The following is a 26635-nucleotide window of genomic DNA, read 5'->3' as shown; positions in this document are numbered from 1 at the left end:
AAATTCAGACCTGAAATTCAAATACCTCAGCAGTCTCAATTCTAAACACTAAGGCATTTATTCAGCTTCACTGTCTTTGTGTGAGTCTCAGGCCTTTAATGGGGAAAGCCTTGGACAGCAATCACCACTTCAATCCTTGGCTCTGCTCTCCACCCCGGGGTGAAATCGTCCTCCAATTTCTCTCCAGTATCAACCTGTAGGGACAAAATTTCTCTACAGCCTCCCAACCTACTGAGGAAACACAAGCTTGTGACCTCAGAGGGACAGCTACAGCCTCTGTAACTCAGTGAGATCCAACCTCCTTTCTAGTTTAAAGCTTTCCCATCTATTTTTGACAATTCTTTTCATCCTCACAATATCCCTCTTCTGCATATACCCACAAATCTTCATACTGAGAGTGCAAAATTTACTCTTGATGCTTCTAAACGGAGACCTGCGCACACCCCTGGATCGCCCATTCAGTTTTGATGCCTCAGTTAAATTTCCAGACAGCAAAAGTAAGGAAACCTTGGTAATTAAGTTTCAACAGCTGCTCTGTTGGTGAGGCACTACAAAAAGCAAAGCCTGTAATGTAAATCCATTTCCAAACAATCCAGAGGTGTTCAATCACAGTGATAGTCTCACCAACAATTTATTAATTTTTTTATCATTTTTTTTAATCCATTTCAATGGTGGCGATAAAAACATGTAACAAGGGAGAAGCTTTAAGTGAACTTTAACAAACAGCAGTATCAGGAAAAAGTGTTAGATTTGATATTATGCCAAGTTTCAGTTAGTGCAAGCATATCATAATGCACTATTACATTTGCAGGAGGACTGCCTCTACAATTTAGTACAACAACAGCACCCAAAAAGAATTATTCTTTTCTTTTTTCTTTTACACAAATATGTATAATTTCAAAATGCATTTTAGATAAAATCCAGAATAAAATAGGTGCCAAGTAATGATGCCCTAACATCAATCTTCCCTTGGGCATTTTACAATGCAAAACTTCCTGAAACGCAACACAGTGAGTTTTATGTTTAAATGTGGAAAAACACTGTCACACTTCTAACCAGAAAAGACAGATAATTTCAGAAGGCTCACCAGTGATCTGAAGCTGTGATTTCATGGATAATCCACTGGCTGGTCCTGATCTGGACCCACTGCCAGCCATAATATGGGCTGGATCTTGAATCTGCATGAAGAGAGAGAATAAAAGCATTTCAATACTCAGAAGCTCAAAAATTCATCTTGTTTTTGACATGTGGATACATTAGTGAAAACAAACCCACCAAACTTCTTTTTTTCTCTAGCTCCTTTCCATTTCCCCAAAGTACAGAAAATCCTTTAAAAAGGGCTCAGTCTCTATTACGTCATCCAGGTTCTAGGCAAAAAAGTTCTTTTGATTCTGTCACTTCAATTTGTCAATTAATGAATGAATGATGTTCTAATTCCAAAGTCTGTTGTACCTCTTATGTCTAAAACATCTGCTTGACTTAGTGTCATAAATCCTGGAATAAGTTTATCTTTCTGCGTCAAGTACTACTTGGTTTTAAAAAATAAACAAACACCACAATCCACAAGCCCAGCAAAAAGACTGAAAATAAATTATTAAATTAAAAAGGGAAATTCAAATTTAGAGAAACCAGCTTTTGTGTCTTTTTTGGTTTTTTTCCTGGTCAGAGCAAGTCTATAGACAGGGGCTGTAACTCTGCAAAGCACTTAAAAAAGGAAATATATCACTTTTGAAAGAGAGCAAGACAACTTTCAGTTACTGCACAACTTTCCTTCTTGGCACATCACACCAAGGCTGGTCTGATCCTCGCAGCCCAAGGCAGCACAGGCTCCTCCTTGCAGTACTTGGGCTGGGAGGGGGGAGAGCAGACATAGTGGACAATGTGCATCATAGAGCTTCCAGAGAAATTAAACAGTGTACTATTACATTAAACACAGAGATCACACTGGAAATACCCAGATAACCCTGTCACCTGTTCATTTTAGAAACACATTTCACCTCAGCACCTCTTACCAACTGAACTCCACTGCAAAACGAACAGCCTGCAGGATACAACTTCCAGACCACTCACTGCATCCCTGTCATGCCACATTCCCTCCTTTGTGCCACTTCCACACCATCTCCCTGCTCAGAACCCACTGTAAACCATTGGTGCACCTTTGGGTGACCCCCCTCACCCCTAGGTGGGGCTCAGCTGCTGTGGCCAAAGAGCTGCTCATCAGCCCTGAGCCCCCACTTGGGGCAGCCCCCAAACGGGATCCCAACGCAAAGCAAACATCCCATGCCAGTTCTCAAGCACTTTTCTGCACACATTACTTCCAACAAGGAAAGGAAAATGTTAGCTCAGGCTGCTGCTATCTGTGAGTCAAAAGACTCCATTTATGAACCTACAGTTGATAACACCACAAGCAGTTTATCTAACCCAAAACACATTCAGCCACACCAAGGAAACCGCAATTTCTACAAGGAGATCAGGTCTCGATACGGCAGCTTTCTTTTTGGAGGCTGTGATCTGAAGCAAATGCCTGCAACAGTGCCTGTGGAAATTTTAATTCCACAAGTATTTGAAAGTCGTAAAATGGGTAATTCTTGCATTCTGCAGCTTGCTGATGCCAGTGTTCCCTATTGCAATGGTGACACCACCAAAAAAGGTACCAATGACTTGCTCAAATAGTATTTGGCGTTATTAGTAGAGTTCAGTGCTGTGAACTAAATTTCAGATGTGAACCACACAAATTTAAATCATGTTAGAGTGAAAAAGATTTTGATGTGAGTATTTAAAATGTAGTCTAAATTTAAATGATTTAGAGGGCATTTAGACTGGTACAACCAGTCACAGGAGCAGAATTATGTACCTCCTTGGGTATCCTTTATGCTGTATGAAAGCAATCAGATTACATTTAGACCAACACAGACACATTGGATAGTCTGAAGGAGTTTGGATTTACAAAAAAGCTGCCAGTTCCCACCTGGAGAAATAACACTGCACAGAATACGCCTGGGATCCTTGAAGGGGATCACTCTCCACTAAACTCCCACACTAAGCACTTACACCATACGACACTCATTCAGAAGCACGTGTAAGAGCCAACTTTCATTTCTACCCCAGCAAATAGACTCATTAAATGATTTTAGTAACAATTGATCATTTTCATTGAGAATATGCAAAGAAAATCTAGCAGCTTAACCACATCTGAAATGAGTGTCCCGCAAACACCTGCTGAGTTAACACATGTGGATGTATAAATATGTATATTGGGAGACACAGCCTTCACCAACAACCAGCTAAAGGAAAATTCCAGGAATATACTACCTGCCAAAACGTCTAAAAAAAAAGAAACCGTACTACACATTGTTTAGTTCTCTCAGCTGCTAGAAAGTTTCTAATTATTTTTGAACAATAAAACTGAAGTCTTATTTATTTTAATCTTGCTAAAATCTAGAGGCTGTTCACTTACAGCAAGCTCCATTAATTAACCAGGAAAAGCAGAGTTCCAGAGGAAGAAGCAGGAAGCAACAACTTACCTCTGCCCTGCACTTCAACATCCCTACCTCTCTCTCCATGTTTTCTAATACCTTGACTCCAGTGCCTCTTCTACTCCCCTTAAGTGCCTGCTGAGAAACACTCCACAAGCAGAATAGCCGGTTCTATGCCAAGCTTCCAGCAAGGAATAATCATGGAAAACACACTGCAGCTTTTCTCTCAGCTGGGCACTAATTTAATTCCCTTCCCTATCATGTGTATGTATACTTTATCTGGATTTTTCACAACTCAGAAATTTTATCTACCTCCATCTCCATTAGTTTTTAGCTGGAATGAAAAGTCTTTAGTGCAACACACAGGAAAATGGGAAGAGAGCTGGTGGAATTATATGCACCTCCCTGTGTTAGAAAACAAAGATAAAATATATTGATTAGCCAAAGAATAATCCGTGGTGATTAATGAACTAGATTTAGAAAGAAGCAAAAGACTGCAAAAGGCAGTAACGCCATCAGTCACACATATTCAGCTGCTGCCTATTTACACTTAATTTTTAACATTTTATTCCTCTTTAGTTATGTAACAAATATATCAAACTGATTTTGTTTGTGTGTAAAAAAACTACTCTATTAGAAGCTGCAGATGATTTCCACTTGAAATCAGCCTAGGGCTACTTGTAAGCCTAATCACAGAATGAAAAAGCATACACTCCTCAATCAGTGTTAAAGTACTTCCATCTAGTTTTATTATAACAGAAATGATACTTAGGAAGGTGAAAAGCAAAAGTCTATAAATCCAATGCAATGCTACAAGAACTTTCACAGGCTCAAACTGTCATTCCAAACCTGAGAATGCATGCTCAGTTTTTTTTCTGCAGTAGAAAATGAAACACATCTTCATGGATATTTAGGGATTTGGTGAGGTTTGGGTTGGGTTTAGAGGTTCTTTTTGGTTGGTTGGTGTTTTGCTTTGTTGTTCTGGTTTAGTTTTGTTTTAAATGACAGTAAACTCCTATTGCCATTTTTCTCCCAGGTGCTGCAACTGACTTCCAAGAAACTGTCAGAATGTGAAATTTAGGAACATTAGCTGAACGGTTTGAGAGCCGTGACAGAACGTCTGGGGCAGTGTAATGGATGTTCAGAGCACGATCAGGTAAGCGTGATTTTCTCAGAAATGAACAAGACAAATTCTTTGGAATATAGAAAATAGAACAGAGGAAAAACAACTTCTTGCCATTAAAAATAAACCATTAAAATTGCTGTCTGAATTTCCTCAGTGGCTGCATACCTGCTCCAAGGGAGGTTTGGTTCTATAACATCCTACCATAATATGTAAATTATTAGATAAATTATACTCAGCTTCATAATTGCATGCACCACTGTTGGTACTCAGGCAGGTTTGAACAAACACTGCTTAAAATAAATCTGCCTCACAGCAGGAAACTCGGACCATGCATCCTTTTGGTCTTGTTCTCTGAATCCCACCTGCAGGGCTTTCCCAGCAGCTTCCCCTATGGCCTGACCCGGTGCTGCTGGGGTATTTTCATGCAAGACAACAAATTTCCACCACAATTTACAGTGAGAGGGGTGTGGAAGAAGGAGGAGAGTGCAGCCCAAATGCTACACTGGGAAAAAGGAAGGCAGCAAAGGAGGATCCTCGGTTATTTTTCTAAGAAATCGTGAGAAAGCTGCTTTGCTCCCCCATCCTTTTTAGTGCTTTGTGGTTAAAGCAAAGGAAGGGAAGAGCTGGGGAGGAGCTCCTCAACCCACAAAAACAGGGAGCACAGACAGAAGAAAAATACTATCAACAGGAGGAGACACCTTCAATGTCACACCAATTTAACTCAGGTGATGACTTTATTCAGCACTGGAATTCATCTGGAAAGGAACCAGGTTACTGAAGAAAGTAATTGTGCTCTGTATTTATTTGAAAGAACAGAAGACACCAAGGTGAGAATGAAACCCTGTGACTATATTACACACACATAACTTTGAAATATGTTGGCACAAGCTCTTTAGAATTTAAAAAATAGCGAAATAATTGCACGTTGTTGGCTGCTTTAAGTCTTATGTTAAGTAATTAATTTTAAGAATAGGCTAAACTGCTCCTTGCAGGTGTTCCTATTCAGAGTGCATTTGCAATTTCAATAATGGAGAAAGAAAACCTGCATAATGAGAAAAAATTCTTATATACTTAGTAATTTTAAAAATGGTTTTGAGAACCTCACTATGTAACAGGAATACAAACTTTTGGAAAAAGCATAAAATATACAAAATTTTGTTTAAAAAATTGCATGTAAAATGTAACATGCCCCTTTTATCAACAGGTATGTGATAAATACATGCACATTTTTGTGTGTGAGAAATCATAGAAATACTTCCTCTCCTTCCCCCCAAACACTAAAGCCTCTCTTTAACTGAAAGCATGCATATTGTGGCAAAGGTTTTTCCCTTTTATGTTAGCTATAAATACACAGTGAGCCCAGGCAGACAGGGAGTTTGGCAACTTACTTGCTTAGCAAATTTGCAGTTACTTTAACAGTTCAAGTTTCATCTTTAAAGTAAAACGTGGTTTGACAAAGCTGGTTTTAGTGGTTTACACTTCTTTCCCCCTAAAATAAGTTCTAAGGACGTGGTCAGGTTTGCTCAAACAAGTCAAAAGACAGAAATGCTGAGTAATCCACCAGGGAGAAAAGAATAGAAACAGATTATAAGAGTGTTGAGTACACATTGGAAAGGGAAGCAATTATGAGGTTTGCATCAAGGGATATTTATACAAGGAATGGAAAGGAGAGGTTTAACACAGAATGCAGCTTGGCTCTCTTTGACGATTACTTTGTGAGCAAGCACTACATCCATTCACCAAGAAGTCTGGAAAATCCGAGCAGTCTGTGCCAGAATACAACTTGCTGGAATTTAAAATGCCTGAATTGTCTTCTGAGCAAATGTGAAATACATTCTGGGTCTGAAAACAGGCTGTGGGCTGGATTACTGAGCTGTGTGGTCCTGTCTCCCCTGCCATCAGAGTCAGCACAGGCACAGCTCCCTGCAGCCCCCATGCTCAGGTTATCCAGGTACAATCCAACACCCACATGGCTGCTCCAAGAGCAACAAGAGAGATCCCAACTGAAAGATAAGACTGGAGCAAATTCAATACACAGGCTAAAAATGTATTTGTGGGGAATACAATTTAACTGGTTTGGGAAGCAAACCAAGTAACATGACCTTCAGAGGCTGCAAGGAGGGACAAGTAAGATATATAAACCACAAAACTAATGAAAAGAGGTGCCCAGCTTCTGTCCTGGCCCTATAGTAGACTTGGTAATGAGAAATCCTTGACACTGCAGTAGAAGCTTCATCTATTATTCAATCTTAAAATTGTGTATTTTATTTTTTTTATATCTGATCCATGTACACAGTATATATGATCTACTGTACTCCTGGCTCAACAAAGGAATCACTTTCTTGTTACATCTCCTTACAGATGAACATTTCTTCACCCTTTCCAAGGACAATGGTATATCAAGAGTCAGAAGTCACATCTTCTCAAAATCAACAGGTCTAATTCTACAAGTGAGATTATCTGAATTTGTATGAGCAAACATACCTCATAGAGAATGTAATGAAGATGCTAAATCAAGATAAATAAAGTAGGGATGAAAACATGCATAAATCAGCTAAACAAGAGTTAAAATGGATTTGACTAATAACAAAGGGCACTTCTTGCAGGAGTTAAACTGAGGAGTGTTTGTGTCAAGGCCGGGATGCCTTCACTCTGATAAGACTCCAGCACAGATGCCTGACCAGCAAAACAGCCTCTGCTTCAAAGAGGAGCGTGCCAACACAGTTATGTCACATCACATATGTCATTCCATTTCCTGTCAGCCCAACAGGAAAACATACTGTAGCTTTAAAGAGATGGATATTCCAAATAAGGGGAAAAAAAGCAGCATTAGCCTCCACAGAAGATTTATGGACGCTTCAGTAAGCCAGATTCTGAAGGAAAAGACTAGCGAAAAACAACTCTTGACTCCCAGAGGATATAAAATACCTGTACATGAAGTAGTTTGTTGTCACCGAGAGGAACCTGAAGCACAATTAACAGTGACAGATACCATTAGTTCCATCCTCCACAAAGCATAAAAGAGACACTGGCTAGCCCACCCCCAACACGTGGCAATGTTCTGGTGTCTGAGAGTGAGAGGATGAGTTAATGAAATGTGTGAGAGGGTATAAGTGCTGTGAGGTTTAAAAATAAATACCACATTCTCCAGGGTAAAGTGACTGCGAGACTTTACCCTCTAAAGTCTCATACTGAGTTTTGTTTTACTAATTTCCTGTGACCTCAATGCAACATGAATGATAATGAGTGTGATACTCTATTGATAGCCAACAACAGCATCAAAAATGATTGTAACAAACAGATCTTAAATTACAGCAGCAAAGACTAAGATATTGCATACTATCAACCTTAAACATCTTTTCTAGAAACAATTATTTATGCAACAGGAATCCTCAGTGCTGATTCTTTCTTGTTCCTAAATATCAACCGCTTCAAGAGAGAACTGAGCATGGAAAACTGTTCTGAATCTGAAGGTTTTAATTGGAAGGGTTGAGAAACATTCACCCTGCCTACCAAAGCAAAGACATTGTGCAATGAAAGGCAGAATAACTCTGGAAACGTTGTAGCCAGACACCCCAGTGATGCTCACTTTAACTTTTCCCTGAATACCTGGGATCACGAGGGAGCGTTCCTTGTGTAAATGGCACCAGTTAGAAAAACTGGTCTATCAACTTCAGTCTGAAGAGAAAAATGCTTCCAACACTGCTTGCAGTCCAAATTAAACTGTCTTCAGGCCTCCCAAACTGGAGACTTACAGCAAAATTATAGAGAATTCAGTCATTAGCAATTTTCTGCAACGAGAAGCCTGCCTGTAAAACCTGCACCTCAGCAGAAATAGTTCACATAACCTTTTTCTACACATACGTGGCATTTGATCCTGAATAAAAATATGGGGAAGAGACATGTAAAGAAATAGAACTGCAATATAATAAATTCCAAGAAAGACAAGTGTAATTTGACAGATTTTCACGCTTTCAGTAGTACATCAGAAATTCCCAACCACAAGCCATTCTTAGACTAAAACTGTGGCAGGCAGGACAAAAGGGATAAAATTGGCACTGCCACCAACTCACACAACTTCCCAATGGATTTCTTTCCTAACTAGGAGGATGCTAGCTTTTACTAACTTTTAAGAAATGCTCAAAGAGAGGGGGGAAAAAAGAAAAATGTACATGAACATCATATTCCTTTTGCTTACTTTCCAAAAGCCTGGCAAGAGCAGCCACTGCAGAGAGTTGCACAGGATAATTAAAACCATTTGTGAAAACAAAGACATGGTCTATTTTTATTTCAGCCATTTCCTTCTCATGGTACAATCCATTTCAAAGAGGACAACAATTCATATATGCAAACCACTAAGCTAAAACTGCTGTAATCTTCAAAACAGAGCACATGGCTTTACTTAAAATGGCTAGTTCTTATATGCTGCCACTGGAAAACATCATGAGACTTGGGAGGCATGGTAACCCCCAGCACAGAGAATAAAACTAAGATGACAGAGAAGGTAGTGAAACTGGAATAGCTGTAACTACCACAAACTCAAACAAATATTTGAATTACTGGATCTACCCGTATTAACTGGACATTAACTGGATTAACTCCTGCGTTTTTACAAACCGCTGCTTTTAGCAATTAATTTTGGCCTTTAAAATTCTTTGCAAAAAATATTTGGTAATCACACAGTTTCAATACAATACTGCACTGACTCAGAACCGTTTCTTTCTAATGCTTCTGTGATGAGGTTTCAGGAAAATTTCCCAGTGAGAGTCCACAACCAGAACAAAGTTACAATCTGTGAAGTGGAAGGTAAGCAGTTACCTTGTTGCCAGCAAAGCAAGACAAATTGCTTTTCATTCAAGAAACCAGATATTCAAGCCTGTTCCTTTATAGCTGAGAGTTCCCAGGTGTTACCACGGGCTGGCAACACACAAAGTAAAAGCTCATTTATAGAGGTCTGTGCTCTTTTATCTAGTTCATGATGGACAAAATTCTTTTCTAGGTCTCCTTTTCTGGAAGGTCAAGTTTTAATTCACTGCTTGCTGCCTTTTCTAAATGGACACCCCTAAAATGTGTGAGCACACAATAGCATTTACTTATCAAACACATCTAATCACATTCGATTGAGGAGGAAGAGTGAGCATTTGGCAGCCAGCCATGGTTAACCTACCCCACTGCTCTGCTGTGACCATCACATTTCTTACAGAATGGTTTAAACGAAGTTCATGTTTCAAAACACAAATTAAACTCATAATCTGAAACCCACCAGGCGACAGTATTGTGAACAGAGAGTTTATGCCCTTAAAAGGTGAAAGTCCTAGAACTGGGAATGAATTGACTATATAGTGAACCAACTTTTCAGAATGAGCAATACTCTTCTTCCATAAGGAAATACCCTTTTAGCATCTCCAAAATCCCTGACCTTAAATATTCCTGCTACTAGGACTTTATGATTGTTATTATAGATCTCTAACAAAAAAAGGCATCAAATTCTAGCAATCAGAACTCTCACATCTTGTAGAAATTAATTACAGCTTCTCTCTTAATTCTTTCACTTCTTTGTGAACCATGTCCTGCATGGACTTTTGAGGAAACAGAGGTTAAAGAAATATTCTGCGCGGTAACTTCAGGGATATCTTTCCTCAGAGATGAAGACAGACTGAAGCAATGTAATCAACAGCATGTGTTTCTCTAACAGGCAATGAAATACTCTATATCTCACTCCTAAAAAACAACAACAGTTACATTTTGACATTTCTATAAAGAAAGTACCTAGAAAATATAAACAGTATTTTTCCAGTGGTAACCTTGGAAGAGAATTTTCTCCCGGGAAAAGCACACAGTGTGGCCAGACACTTCCAAGCAGTCACTGTTAAACTGCTCTGACATTAACCTGACTAGGTATTTGAGAACATTTAGTGCTTTCTATAAACTGCAGCTGCTTGATAAACGCAATATCCTACAGCACGAAGCATCAGTTATGGCTCACCCAAATAACATCCCACTCTGACTGTAGAAATACCCCTATCTATTTTGTAATTTGGAGATCAAGTTTCCCAACTCAACTCGTTTTATCAGAAAGAACCACTTTGAGCCCGAAGAAGCACTGAAGAGAATTACCCAAAACAATAATGTTTTGTTCCATCTGCCTCGTAAAAGCTTATTTAGCCCTACAGCATGTTTAGCTTCCGTTGGCTCAAAAGCAGAGAGGCTCCTACAAAGCAAAAATACCAAGCTTGAGCATCTTAGTCAAGTATTCATGGTGCTGTTCACAACAGGTTATTTTAGACCCTACCATGACAGCATGCAAAGGAATCTTCTGAAGAAGTTTACCCAAAGTCCCTTCCTGCCTGTTGCTATGGGAAGGGGAAGGAATGAATTTATCTGGAGGCCTCTGCTTATCACTGCTTCAGCTGCGTGACACAGCAGTGAAAAGAGATAGTCACATAAATTCACAAGCTATAAGCTACTTATTCAATTAATTTTTGATTAGGGCAATGAAATAATCGTAATGCAATCACTCAGAAGCATTAAGTCAAAATTTTACATTATTTCCCCCCCCACCGCATGCAATTTTCTTACTTATAATCTATTAACTGATGACTGTCTAGAAGAGGTAATTCAAATAACCTTCCTTTTAGGCATCTTTTTGCAGTTTCAACAGTTTTTCTGCAATCCAAGAAGTTAGTAGGAGCAGTCAGGAAAAACACAAATTAACACTTCTGTATTTAAAACAAAGGCATTCATGGATTAAAACCATGCAAAACATGACACATGCACAAAACTTGAAAAGATGCAACAACACCAGAAAAAAACCCCAAAACTTTGCCTGTTATGAACCACCCAGAAAATTAAGGACATGGAGATACACAAAAATAACCAGAATAGGCACCGACTTTGAAGTCAGGGTACCTAACCTTGTGAAAATTTTCACCGAGGATGAGAAAAATGTGCTTGGTTTAACTCTTGGAGATTTCTGGAAACAGTCTAAACAAGTGGCAAGCGACATACATATCTTTACCTCTCAGACCTTTCCATGTATTTTTGCTCTTTGCTATGTTGTGCATTTAAGCAAAACACAATCTAAGAATGATCTGAAAATAGTGTACATGAAAATGGGTTACTGAAAGAGCATACAAGGATATCTTAAAACAAGAACATACTTCTAGAAATTGCTGTCAATTTCTTCCTTTTATTTTTTTTAACGAGAAACAGCAATAATTTGGGCTAGAAAGGGCCTCTGGGCGGGGGTCATCCTGTCCAACACCCTCCAAAACAGGGAACATCAGTGTTAACCCAAGCTGTTCAATGTCTTGTAGAAATCACTTCACTACACTCAACTAGGAGCAAAATACAAGTTATAATAAAGGCATCTTAATAGATATTCATGTTTGCAGATACAATGACAACAAAGTGAGTGGCTCTGAGGCTTTATACAAAAACATGCAATTTTACTAGGGCATAAATGTGCATTATGCCTTCTATCCTTAACATGTCAGCCTTTCACACCTCCCTGCCACACTATTGCTGGAACCTATCAAGGAAATGAAAACATATTAAATATGAAATTACAAAAATATACATTCCTTAGAAATTTTATTCCTCTTGATATCAGTAACAGTATGATAAGAGATTGCTCACTTCTGCCAGAACTTCCTACCACAAATCAAACAGCTTCACTAAAACCTAACAGGAAAAACCTAACAGTTAAAACAAACAAATCAAACATTGTATACGACAAGATTTATTTTGTTACATGACTTAATTCTTAGAAGTGCAATCAATTTTTCAGTGTATGTTTGTATATTCATTTCAGATGGCTTTCAGTTGAATGACAGAAGAGTTTCCAAGCTAACTCCTTTGGAAGGACTCTCCTGCTCAGTTTTTCAGCTACACCTTAGGATGTATAATTTAGGTGGTGGGGTATTTTTTTGTTTGTTTCTTCTTGAAGACTTCCACTGCTTCTTCATTTTTAAAACTTGTTCAAAGAGTACACATTCAGAAGGAGAGGGGGGGGGGGGGGGAAGAAAAAAAAAGAAAAAAAAAAAAAAAAAAAAAAAAAAGGCAAAAAAAAAAGAGCTGTATTTAAGAATAAGACTATCACCCTTCAGCTTGTACCAGCTAATTGCACTGTCATGTGGCTTCTAAGCTTCACTGCTTAGAATTACTTGCCAAAACAGACTCCTATTTTCTTACAGACCGACTTTTACCCCTTATACTGTAATCTTCCTAAAAACTCTGTGCCCACACCTTTCAGAATTACTGAAGTCAACCTGTCTCTTTTTTGCCACAGCCCCTTTCACAATGGCACAGCCTTTTCCAGTGATGGTCTCTGGACTCTCCGTAAGGATTTGCTGTGCCCACACCCACAAGCAGTGAAGCGCAACACGAGTGGGGCCAGGCAGGAAGGTCTGCAGACCTGAAATTCATGTGGGATATGTTCTTGGGAGTTTTACTTTGGAACAGTTCTACTGGAATCCCACAGTCCCACACTAGAAGGATCACAGCTTCCAGTTTAGTTTCATCCAAAAGCAATTCAACTTCCTTGATCCAAGATCATTTCACAAGTCAAATCAAGCACAGTCTGTGAGAACATTCAGTGGATTCATTTCCAAAGTGCCCTCCTCATCCAAATTAAAACAATTAAACTACTAATGAAGATTGTTTCTTTTCCTGTTCTCTCTGTTATGCATTCTGGCCCTGAGGAAAACCTCCACAGGTCTCTCTCACATCCACTGACTCAAGTTCACTCTTTTTGCATTACTTCTGTTCTCCTTTAATTTCCTGCATATGGACAGGAGTATTTTCATGCATGACCTTGCTTGGCTACTTTGTTTCTAGACTGCCATCTTTCATTCCATTTCAACAGTTTCAGAGGAGATTCCTTTTCAGAATATCTTCCTTTATAAAATGATAAAAAGGAAATCTCAAAGTTTCTCACTTGCCATCAGTGGGACAGGTGTGCTTTTTCTCTTCTTCTGTGCAAAACCAAGGCTAGAAAATTGCTTCTGCAAAACTACTAAGAAGTTCTACTTGCTATGCTCTGGTCTAAGTAAAAATCAGAGTATTTTGAGTCAAATAGATTAAGATTACAGTATATGTCAATTCAGAGTATATTTCTATTTAATACAAGTGATGAATGCTGTAAGTAAAAAACAAACAAACAAACAACAACAAAAAAAACCTGTCATAAAGCACAACATATTTGTGTCATCGAACAGCGTAACAGACTGTCTTCCTAAGGCCTAAGTGATAAGCCAGACCACAGAACTGCTTGTTTCGTATGGAAGGAGGAGCAGTAACTGAGTGCCACTATCTCTGTAAGCACAAATGGTTTTTTTCTCACAAGGAGGGTAAATTTCCAGAACTATTAAGCATCTAGAAAGATGCTGAAAAACTGAAGTTTCTCTTCCTGCTCATTCTATGCGTTAGAAAAAATCAGTGAAGCCCACTCTATGCCACATTAAATTGAAAAGTACAGCTCCTGTGAGTGACTCTCCACATTCCTGGTACTGAAAAAAACAAATTACACTCCTTTCTTTGAAAAAGCAAGAAGGATGATCCGAGAAACTAGACTGACCAGTGTCATCTCAACTCCAGGGAGGTCAGGGAGCAAATTCTCGCAGGAGCCATTTCCAAACATAATGTGGACAAGAAAGTGTTTTGTATTAGTCAGCATGGATTAATAAAGGGGAAATAAGTCTGATCGACCTGAGATCTTTCTTTGAGAAGATGACTTGGTAGCTGGGACAACACCATGTCCTACTCATACATCCTCATCCTCATACTACTCATCCTCATACAAGGGGATGAAGCAGGGGCCAAGAAGGACTAGGGGGCAGACAGCAAGCCTGGATGAAGGGCAAGGCTCCTGGGATTGGGATCAGAAGCGCAGTGTCCAGTTAGAACCCAGGCATTGGTGCTGTAGACCAGGGGTAAAGACTCGACCAGCACTGTTTAACTTCCCCATTTATGACCTGGACCCAGCTCACCCTCAGCAAATATTCTGATGGAACAAAAATTCCACAAGAGGAAGTGCAAAGTTCTGCACACAGGGAGGAATAAACCCATGCACCAGTAAAGGCTGGGGGGGAAGCTGGGCAAGAAAACAACTCTGCAGAAGACCAGTGCTGTTGTACATGAACTAGCAATGCTTCCTCACAATAACAACAAATAAAAGGGTTGCCAGCATCCTGGATTAGGAAAAAAGCATCATTAGCAGCATGAGGAAGGTGATCCTCCTCTTTCATTCTAATTCTAGCCTCCTCAAATCAAGAGTGACACAGATGTACTGATGTGACACCAGCAAAGAGCTATGGAGACAAAGTGATCGAGAAGAGGCTGAGAAAACTGGGACTGCTAAGCCTGGAAAGGAGAATGATGAGGAGGATCTTATCAGTGTATATAAATACTTGAAGGGTTAAAAGGTTGAAGGCAGACTCTTCCTAGCAGTACTCAGGGATGGGACAATAGCCAGAAGGCACAAATTAAAATACAGTAAATTCAATTTCAAATCAGGGGATGCAGTTATTTTTCTGTGGGGTGGTTGAAATTTTCAAGAGAGGTTAAATCACCATTCTCACAGCCATTCCAAACCTGACTGAACATTAATGACTGCCCGAACTGGCCTTGCTCTAAGCAGATGAATTTGGATCAGGCCATGTCCAGAAATCTCCTCTAACCTCAAGTATTCTGTGATTCTTTGAGTTGCCTAAAACAACCCCCTGTCGTACCTGTCCTGTTCCTCTTGTTCTTTTTGTGTCTCTGTCCTGTAGCAGATTCCTCCTCTAAAGAGACCTCTATCAAGCTGGTCATATAGGCTATCTTTTTCCAAACTGAGGATCCCTTTCAGTGCCCAGTTATTAATACAGCTTAAGTTTTACTAGTTTGAATAGAAAGGCATGGATTGCATAAATCATCATTGCACTTTCTTCAGGTTCAGTAATGTTCATCTTGAACATCAAGATTTTCCTTTCTACAGCTTTTCCTAAGTTGTAAACTAAAATTCAATGTACAAGTCCACACTAGGACTCACTTTTAAAAACTACTTCCATTTCCCTTATTGCTGCTGTGTATTATTGAGTAAATTTCCTACATGTCCAGCACTATACAGTCCCAAGTGTTAGACAGCTACAATTAATTATAATCAGGTAACAGTAAACTGAAAAATATGCAAAAGTCAACTGGTTCAATTGTACCAACATAAAGATGTTACTGGACACTTCATATGCACACTGGTTTCCTAGTTTATTTTCTTCTGCCCTAATAAGAAACTCATTAATAATTCACATATCACCACCTTGGAACCAGTGGTATCCCATCGTTACAAAAACAACATCAGCGATGAGAAAGTCATTAAATGTCACTGCTGGATACTCTTTATTCAAAAATGTATCATGATTTGTTGATGCTTTCATATACTTCCTTCATTTTAACTCATATGGTTATTATTTACCCAAGCAAATCTGGACAGTTACTCGTGCGTTGTTCGATATCTCTCCCATGCTTCTTTAAAGCTGCTGTCCTGGTACTTTCAGTCAAACTAATTACTCTCTTTTACCTGAAAAACATCACATCTGTGACAAATTTAGGCTGGAGAGTCACTTAAAGGATGCTGATCCTCTAACAGTATCTGAAAGCTTCTCCTAAGTGTCTATATAAATTAGTCCAAACCTCAGTGGCAAAGATTGGCATTGAAGTTCCACTTATGATACTAAAACCAAACAAAAAAGATGCTGCCAAAACTTCCCACAATGTCTATATAGGTAACTTGATTTCTGAGGTATAATATAGCTGCACACCATAACATAGCTGCCTTTCCCATCAATGTGGTCTCCTACCACTTTGGTCTGGTGATTTTCACATATCCACTGACTTTCCCTCATTTTCCAGTATCTACATTTATCTTCCATATCTCATTAGTACAGACACACCCACACAGCATCACAGCTCACATTACTGCTTTAAGTTATTCTCCATTTAACAAGGTGGAAATAGTCATGAGCAAATTTCAGAAACTGCAGAACTTAATCTGATGCTTATGGGAAGAGATAAAATACTGGTATCACTGGATACATTCAGAGAACCACTTGGACTTCAACTAATTTGACATGTTATTTTGTGACCTGTCATCAGAAGAAAATCCATGTTTTTTGTATTACAGCTATTTTTGAATGTACTTCAAAGGCATTACTTTTGAAGTGTGTTCTGCCAGTTGATGGGGGCAATTTAAAGGACACAGACACCAACGGAAAGAATGGTCTTATCTGACTAGGAACATTAAGGCAACACAAAAGTAAAATAATACATTCAATAAAACAACACACTTGGATTTAGCAACAAGCAAAAAGAAGCAAGGTAATGCACCTAAAAATTGCTGTATGAGAGACAGGATAGTAATTGAGAAAGATACATCACCAATTGCCTAAATACTCCACCATCATCCAGAGTCCACAGTCTCTGGGGAGCCCCATTTCGCAGCGAGGACCTGGAGAACCCTTCCCAGCAACTGGGAAAATCCCATGTGGTGCATCCACCCAGAGGTGAGGTCTTCAAATTCACCTCAAAAATGGGCCCAGCTTTTATAGGCCCAAATAAGTAAGTCAAAGTGACCTGATAATATTTTTAGCACAGAAACTCCTGGATCTGATGACACTTTTCCTGACCAGCAGGGGCCAGAGTTTGGCCAGAGTCCAGGCCTTGGTTGGGTGGGTTTTCCCTTAAAATACCCTACAAACAAACCTCTATTAGTGTCAGTTGAGAAAGTTTCTTAAAATGATAAATTTCTTGCAGACAACTACACAAGGTTATGAGCTAGCATAAGCATTTGTGTCATTTATTTTTAGCTAAAGAATACTGATGGTGTTAGTCACATAATGCCCAGGGTTCATCTTGTAATTCAGCTCTGGCTGAGGCCTGCTGCTCAGACCTAAGCACATCAAAGTGTCAATAAGAAACACTTTCTCTACTCTAAAATAGCACAGGAAAACAAAACAGGAGGCCACCGCCTTCTGTTTTATCAGCTACCTTGCATCTTTGGAATAAGCCCCTTCAGAAGCAGTTACACATTCAGTTATTAACAGAGGGCAGCAACTACAGAGGATTTCATAATCTCCAGCCATTAGTTTTACTTCTTATTTACAGCTCAGTGCTTGCTTCACATCATTTCCCCATTCCTTTCTCAGAGCTACATTTCATTATCAATGGTTCGTACACACATCTAAACAAACCTGCAAAAGGCTTTTAACTCTGGGGAATGAAAAAAAAAACCCAGAAAACGCGACCATAAAATTACCCAATTACCTGTAGTCATTACTGAGAATGACAACCTCAGCAGCCATTAGAGTTGTTGTACATGTTTATATGTTTGTAAAATTGTACAGTTGCAATGTCTCTAAAAGTAGCTTCTGGAAAGACTGCTGTCTACCAGCAAAACATCAGCCCTGACCATCTCACCTGGAAGTCTCAAATGGAGCAGATAAAATTTTCAGAAGTGCAGTGCTGGCATCTACATGAACCTAAACATGATTTTTCAGGATGATCCATGCAGGACTATCCAGCACACAATGCACCTTGTTTTAAGTTTCCAACAGCACTGATGAAGGTTTAATGAACACAAAACTACCTCCACCTGTGGGTACAGCAATGAAGAGAGCCCCAGACACACCTCAACTCCTTTGCTTCTGAGAACACAGATAAAAAGGCCTGTGGAGCTTTCAGGAGATACTGCCTATAAAAACTTGCTAAACACGTCGTCACTGTAGGTACCCGAGCAATAAATGAAATCGAAACAGACTGCACAGCTCTGCAATTCAGCCTGGCAAAGCTCAAAGAAATGATGAATCATCCCCTACTACCAGCGACAACCACACATCTGAAATGTGCTGATGACTTGAAATCTCTTAAAAAAGAAAGCTCTTTGTCACTTGCTGCTTGTACCTGCTTCAGCAAAGTAGATGGTGTAAGACAGATCCTGTTGATTGGCCCAGCTGTGGGAACAAGAACTGCTGTAGACAACGCACTAAAACTCTGACAGGTAACTCATTACCAAGGTATGACTACACATACGCTTCCCCCTAAGAAAAATAAGCTGCTTCTCTGAGTATTCTTAAACAGCAGAATCAAAGAAACTGGAATGCCAGTACTGGCAACAAAATGAAGTAATATTGCTGTGTGCAAAATTCCGTGTCAGCTGAAAACAAAGACTGCATTTTTCCAAGCTGTTACTAAAGTAAATCAAAAAAAAAAAAAAGTAATGGAAATTGCAATTTCAGGGAGGGGAAAAAAAAAAAAAAAAAAGAGATTATTTAAGTCAACCCTGAGGTATCTGAAAGTCTGCTATGAGTCACTGTCTTTTCCAAAACTGCAAACTGCTGCAAGCAAAACTCTGAGTTCCAAAGGAGTCGTCCTCATGTTTCCTAATTTCAACAGAATTCCATTACCTGCTTCCTAGGTAGTTTTTACAAGTGACCAGATGGTAACATGAAAGTACAGCCATGGGTGGACAACACAGCCATCCCAACTCTGCAATATCTGACTGCTTGCTACATTCCAGCTCATGCCTCTTTGTAAAATAAAACAGAAAAACAGAAACTATAGGAGAAAGGTGGCCTAGGTGTACCACTATTCCAATATACCCAACACTTCCATTAAACTTGGGTTTTGTGGGGCTGTCCTAAAATTCCTTTGACTTTTATCAAAAGATAAAGCAGATGACAGAAATCTTAATTCTTTCAACTAAAGTAATAAGTAAAATTAATAATCCTTAAACAAAAGTTTCAGTCTTTACATCCTAGATCTTTCTGTGTGAAAAACTGGCAACTGCACATTAAATAAAAACAAAAGAACAAGATCATCTTCTAACAAGAAACGCTGACTGTATCCTTCAATTTTAAAGGACTTGATTTACTGCTGGGATACAACTGGAAGCTCACAGGTTGGTGGAGAAGCTTAGGACTGGCTCCTAAACCAAGACTTGCAAGTGAACCAGAGGTAACTACACCACCCACACGTGTCAGCAGTGCAGACGAGGAACTCTCCTGCAGCTGGATACTGCCCAAGGAATGGGCCCTCCTTCCCATCTTTGTGTCAATTCTAGTCATAAACTGACATTCATTGACCTGTTTAATCCAGGAAATCTTCAGGGGAAAAAAGCCTAGAGCCCCTGGTAACAGTGAAACAGTGTATTTATTAAAAACAAAATAGGCACACCTTGCATGCCCTGGAAAAATATTCTATGCAGTAAGAGTAATTCATTGTGAACACACTACACCACATATCCACCCCTTCATGGCTTCCCCTGGCCATGCATCATGTGGAACATCAAAAAGGAACCCACATACTGGAGAAAAGAACAGGCCCATAGGGTTATAATGCTGTGCAATGACCACCTCAATCAGCAAAACATCCTTACAGACGAATAAGGAAAACCCTGAGTCTGAACTGTGTGAGGAGTTCTGAGTTTCCCTCTAAGTCCTATTCAGATGCTTTATCTAGTTTGCAATACATTAGAACACTACTGTGTGTGAGATTAGAGGTCATGAAGGCAGAAATATAGAATATGAAGTATAGAGTTGACTGTTTTTAAAACAGGAAGTTTAATTCCAGCTGTGACACAGGCTCTCTTAGAATAGATCTCATCCCTATTATTACTGTCTGTAAGTCCCCTCCTCTCTCACCTTCCATATCAGCCACCCTTAACTATGAATTTCCCTTTGTTGGTATCTCCTCTACTCGAACACAGAGCGCATTGGCAGCTTCCAGCCTCAAAATGAACAGTCATTAGTTGGAAAATATTTTCACCTCTACTGTCTCCCTCAGGACAATATTATTTTGTTCACATTGCAGATGTGAAAGCAAGATGTTGCTTAAATGTTATTTTTTTTCTTTAATAGCTCAGGCTCTCACTAGTGCCTTAAGTCATGTAGTTCTGAGTGGAAAAGAAGGGAAAGGAAAAACAAGTCATGATACACCATGCTACACCTCACAGGGCTATGTTTAAAACCTTTAAACCATGGAGAATATCAAATAAACCACCAGCAATGTCAACAGGTCTCCACACAGAGCAAATCCACCTGCCCAAACCAGATTTCACGACAGGAGTTAAACACCCTGATTCAACTGGTACACAGAAGAACAATGAGAACGCCGCTGCCTCACGATAGCTTTTTCACTGACCTGAACTCAGTTTGGTTCAGGCAAATGTTTAATAAATGCAGCATTGCTCTGGAAATTTGTCTATTTAATATTCCCAAAATGCCTCATTGGTATAAAGCAAAAAAAAGATATTCTAAAATCTTACTGGTAAACTCATTTGAACATGCACAAAGTAGAACATGCTAATTACATGCAGGATTACTGCAAGTTTTCCTCTGTATCTTTAGGTGATGAGCACTTAAATGGAATTAGAAATGTTACACGTGGTGAGTATCCACCTGAAAAACACAGGTCACAGCTGTTTAGTTTGGGTAGCTGTGGAAACTTCTTTCATGTAGAGTGAGGTGATCAGAGTGTCCTCCTTTAGCATTTCCCTCCTCTTTCCTGTTACCATTATATACATGATTCCCCTTCAAAGAGCTGGAATAAGAAACTGCTCTGAAGGCTTCATCACAGAAGACATCACATGTACTGGGTCAATCACATTTAAGAATCAAAGCAGCTTTGTGATCTTTGAACTGGTGTCTTTAATGTTCCTTCCAACCCAAACCATGCTGTGATCCTGATACCAAAGCAAATCAGTTTCACAAGTCTCACTTTATCTTCTAAGCTCTCAAATTTTCTTTTCTCTCATTTCCTTTATAAAGTGCCCTTCATGTGCAGGATCACCCAGGAAGTCTCAATCTAGGACTGAATAGATAGGAAAGGGTGCTGAGGTAAAATCTGGTGCAAATATGCCGCTCACAACCTTCACAGAAGTTAGCAAGCCTGGGTAAAGATTAGACTAAATACATCATCATTTTATGAACAATTTTATATATCAGTCACCACATTTCTTATCTAGTCTCTGAAATTATATACTTAGAGCAGTAGGGAGTACACTTTACATATATAAGGCATACATACTTGTAGAGACAAGCCTATTAAGAGAAATTAATCACTGATCCACAGATCACTTCATTCAGGCTCTGACAAGCCAAAGCAAAAAAACTCCAAAGCTTTAAAGATGAGGAATCTTTATACAGAACAAACTCGCTCCATCTAGGTGCTCTGCAAATAGATGAAAAGAGCAGCACTGACAGAGCAAAAACCTCAGAGGGTCAGAAAAGTAGAAGAGGAGTGTTCAGAGCAGTAAGTCTTAATCCATTCAAGTGTTTATGAAGCCAACAGTGAATAAAATAAAAATCTGGATATCTGAGCACTCTAACTGTTAAGCAAGAATAGTGGTTATTAATATATAATCAAAAGTTAGCTAGCACTGGGGAGGCACTAAGGATGGAGACTGACCAAAAGCATGTTAAAAATTAACACCCTTCTATGTCTCAGTCCATCTCTTCAGCTTGCTCAGCACTGAGCTTTCCCTCACTTTTTCCACAGAATGAGGCTAAAAAGGGTAGTAACTTATGAATGACTTGCCCAGGTAAAAGTTCCATCCCAATCACGTGAAACTTAAGGGATCAAAGAACCTATTCTATTTTTCAAGAAATTAACACGCTTCCAGTTAAAAATTTTACATTCCTGATGGATATTTCACTGCAAACGGCTATTTATTTAATGAATTAACAAATAAATCAGAAGCAGATTGCTGACCTGTCTTACCATGTCTTTTTCTGTTTCAATATTACCTTAATCTTTCACTTGATCTTTCTTAGTAATAAACTTCAAAAAGATTACTAGGTACCCAACTAATACTTGAAAAAGTATGTGTAAAGGCTACTGTTGAAAGAAAAATAGACCTATAAAGAATTGAAAACTGAGAACATGAAGATTTTATAGAGGCTCATGCAACACATCCCTCTTGAAGGCTCCAGCATTCATATCATAGGCTAACGAACCCAGAACCTGAGATCTGCACATTTCAGATAAAGGCAAGTCACCTAACTTTCACTTCCTGATTAGAAACAATTCTCCACACAATCAAACTGCAACAATTCCTCTGAAGAAAACAGGCCTTTTTTTGCCGAGCAACAACACCATTGAGGCTGAGCTCCAGCTTCGGCACCAATGATATAGATGCAAACATGACAGGAGTTCTGTGCCTGACTGAAACAATAGGCCTCTCCCAGCAGAAGAGTTGAGAATAGCTCCAGCAGGTGGGTGGAAGGCATGAATTATCAGTTCCTAAACAGGAGGACTGTAATAAAACTTTTTTTTTTTTTCTTTTTTTTTTTTAAGAAGAGCAACATACTGCCAAGTTTGAAAAACTATTTGAATAACCAGCACAACAAGATCTGGTATGGTGTTTCCTCAGAGGGGAGGAAAAAAAACCTGCTGTGCTTTGATATAGTAAAAGTAGAAATTCCAGGCATAACTTGAGAACTGCTCATATGAAACAGGGGCTTGGCTTCTTCAAAACACTCTTTCCCAGTTTGCTGCAATACTTTCCTTTCTATTATGTGTAATTTGCAATTCTTATGAAGAAAAATATCAATCCTTCAGCTCCAGCAACCCTGCACTACAGTAAAACCTGAGTGTCAGTCACTTAGAGAAAATGACCAAGTCTCTATTGCTTCAGTCTTCAGAGAAAAGGATGAAGGACCAAAATGTGCACACAGAATTAGCTCAGCTAACAGTCCAACCAAGCTCAAGAAGCACTGCCTGAAGTCTTCAAAATTACTCAAGTTATGAGACAGTAAAACTAAATATCTAGAATACTCCCAAACTAGACTATAATCATGGCTTGTCTACTTCCTCTTCTGAGGCGAGCACTCACTTCAAAATGCTTCTGCAGCTGGGCAAAGTACAGTTACACTAAGGAACTGTGGCCAGCACTCCTCTGGGTTATGCACCCACCTTCATTTTCTTAAGTTGTGAGGGCACAAAGAAGTTCCAGCAATTAGATATAAGTACAGCAGAATGACAAAAACTAGAACATTACATGAATATAACTGGACACCCAAACAGAAAAGCTTAAAAATGAACTCCCAGAAGCTTCACCATTACCCGGTGCAAGGGGTTTCTCTTCTATTCTCACCCTGCAGACTCTTTTCCTTGCTTTTAAGAAGAAATCAAATTGGTTTTACTGCTTGAAAAGTACTTCACTCAATGTGGCTGAATACATTTATCACTTTGTTTAAACAGCTTAAACTCACAAAAGATGTTTATTTAGATGCTATAATTGACTGATACTGATAATGTTGCTAACAAGGTCTTATCTCTTTCACGTGTTGTAAAATAGGAGAAAACTACTTTGTAAATCTCTCATGAAACATTTTCCAAGCAGTCGATGACAAGCTTTCTTAAAAAAAAAATTATAAATCTAAACTCCTCAAGACAAACACCATGCTACTTCACTGCCTTTCTCCCTATTAACTTATTCTGTAGTTTTCCCCAAACTTAAAAACAAAGAAATAAGATAACTCATGTTTGAGGTCTGTTTCACAACAGAAGAAACAGAACTTTAAGAAGGGAGAGAAAATTGAGGGAAGAAAAAGAGGTAATAAATTCATATAAATAATCTTCTCTCAATCTCTCTTAAACCCCAAAATAACTTTAATCTGTAAGAAGCTTTCAAAGTTAGCACTCAGAAGTCTCAGTTATTTTCCACTCCAAAATTATCTTTCACATCTACTGTGTAAGTCCTTATTTTAAAGACAAGAAAACTCACTTTGGGTCTAAATGCTACATATTATTCTAAAGATCACTTAGAGGTGAATGTATTCAGTGCAGTGATTAAATGTCAGCTATATCACATCAAAGAATGCACACTTCCAGACGCATTTCAGACTTAAACAGCTGTAGTGAATGGAAAGGTAGTTGTAATTAAATTAGAACTGCTTTGGACTTTCACTTCAAGAAAACAGAAAATAATTTACTGTCAAAGGCGGCCTGTGGTTCATTTTTCATTCTTAAATGCCTGTGCCTTTTCTCAGGTAAATACAAGCAACTGCTGGATCTACTGTCACTCTCTCAGCACAGAATGCCTTCTTTCAAATACCCGTACAGATTTCACTCCTCTTTGAAAAGGTTGACAGGCAGGGTAGGAGCGACCAAGCAAAACAATGAGAAACTCACAAAAATAAGCAGTAATATATTGGGAAAATATGTTTTAAAATACCCTGGTTTCTGACTTCTTCAATTCTATCTAAGCTGCAAAGGTAAGTTTTGCTGGGGATATTTCCTGAAGCATCAAGGGTAAAGGCTGCCACAACACGGGTACCCCAAACACTACACCTGCTCCTTTCTCTGCATCACGCACAGATTGGAAGGTCTTCTGCCAATGTGACATCACAAATTACAGCGATTAAAACAAGCTGAATTCTCGAATATCAGAGCAAATTACAGAAACCCTTTACAGAACACCTTTGTCTGCTTTTATCTCAATAGCACTGGCACACAAGGTCAAAGACGACCTGCGTGGGAGCGGAAGAATTAAAAGCCAGAACTTGTTCGTGTTTCCAAAATAGAGCGGTGGCACCAACGCTGCCATTCTGTCGTGTTTACAAGAGGGAACACAGTTCGGGATAAACCTCTGGCTGTAGTTACGCTTAATCGCTAAGAAACATTTCCTTCAATGTCCCACTGTACCCGGCCGAGACAAAGACATCGAACCCTCGTACACCTGGCAGGAGCCCCGGGACAGGGGGGACACACACCGGGGAAGGAGGCTGTGCTGGAAGGGCTGCGGAAAGCATAGCCCTGAAGGGAGCGAGCCCCCGAGAAGGCGAAGGTTTAGGGTGAGATCCTGGTGACCAGGAACCGGGAAAGGCTGGCGGGGTCCGGCCGGGCAGGGACGCAACACCGCCGGGGACGACTGGGGAAGGGACGTGGAACTGGAGGCACTGGGGGTGCGGGCAGGTGCCCTCGGCAGCCGCAGAGGGGCGGCGGGGCCGGGCAGCGCGGCCGTCCCGGGACCGCCGCCGGCGCCCCAGGGAGGGAGCGGCGCTGCCCTGCTCCCGGAGATGCCCCGCGAGGCCCGGGGGTACAGAGCGGCGGGTCCGCCCTCAGCGAGCCCCTCTCGAGCCGAGTGGCCCCTCCAGATCCGGGCCCGACCGCCGGTTCCCGCGCCCCCTGTGTCTCCCCGCCGCTCACAGGATCCCGTCCTCACGCTACCCCCGTGCCCCCTCTCCGCCCCCAGGCCCCGCTCCGCTCACCGGCCGCAGCTCCCCCGTCCCTCAAGTCCAAGATGGCAGCGCGGCCCGCCCGGCCTCCGGCAGCGACTTGGCAAAGTCGGGCGTGACGTGCGCAGGCGCCGAGTCCCCCCGCTGCCCCGCAAGGACTACAGTTCCCACCGTGCCCCGCGCCGGGAACTGCGCATGCTCGGTGCGGGCCACGGAGCCGCCCGGCAGGGAGGGGCGGGAACGGGCCGTGAGGGGTCTGTGAGGTCCACGTTAACGAGCAGAAGTCCGTATCCTATGGAGGTAGGCAGGGAGGGCTGGGCGTGTTCCCCCGGGGAGGAGAAGACTCCAGGGACAGCTTAGAGCGCCTTCCAGTGCCCAAAGGGGCTCCGAGGGAGCTGCAGAGGGAATTTGAACAAGGGCCTGGAGTGGCAGGACAAGAAACAATGGCTTCCCACTGCCAGAGGGTAGGGTTAAATGGGAAAGAATTGAGGAGAAATTCTTCCCTGTGAGGGTGGTGAGGCTCTGTCACAGGTTGCCCGGAGGAGCTGTGGCTGCCCCTGGATCCCTGGAAGTGTCCAAGGCCAGGTTGGACAGGGCTTGGAGCCACCTAGAACAGTGGAAGGTGTCCCTGCCCATGGCTGGGGTTGGAACAAGATCTTGAAGGTCCCTTCCAGCCCAAATGATCCTATGAATCTATTCGGTATGCCGAGCATATATATGTGTAATAAATGAAAATGTTTCATGCTAATTGTCACTATATCAATATTTTAGAAAGTATTTGTTATAAAGTAATAAAGGAAAAGTATATGTGATTAGTGTCA

At 40.4% G+C, this 26635-nt stretch overlaps 1 protein-coding gene across 3 annotated transcripts in view; it reads right to left on the bottom strand.

Annotated features, from left to right (window-relative positions):
* Positions 1-25985, bottom strand: part of ITCH (itchy E3 ubiquitin protein ligase) — a 57888-nt gene extending 31903 nt beyond the window's left edge. For all 3 annotated transcript variants that reach the window (XM_058422690.1, XM_040079831.2, XM_040079832.2), the window contains exons 1-2: positions 25848-25985; positions 1088-1178 (exon numbers count right to left, since the gene is read on the bottom strand). In XM_058422690.1, coding sequence (XP_058278673.1) covers positions 1088-1157 — 70 coding nt within the window. In that variant the 5' untranslated portion in view covers positions 1158-1178; positions 25848-25985. The remainder of the gene's footprint in view (positions 1-1087; positions 1179-25847) is intronic.
* Between the last annotated feature and the right edge of the window lie 650 nt (positions 25986-26635).

This window comes from Hirundo rustica, chromosome 16 (assembly GCF_015227805.2).
Source record: "Hirundo rustica isolate bHirRus1 chromosome 16, bHirRus1.pri.v3, whole genome shotgun sequence".
Classification (NCBI taxonomy): domain Eukaryota; kingdom Metazoa; phylum Chordata; class Aves; order Passeriformes; family Hirundinidae; genus Hirundo; species Hirundo rustica.
This window is presented reverse-complemented; position numbering and strand designations above follow the sequence as displayed.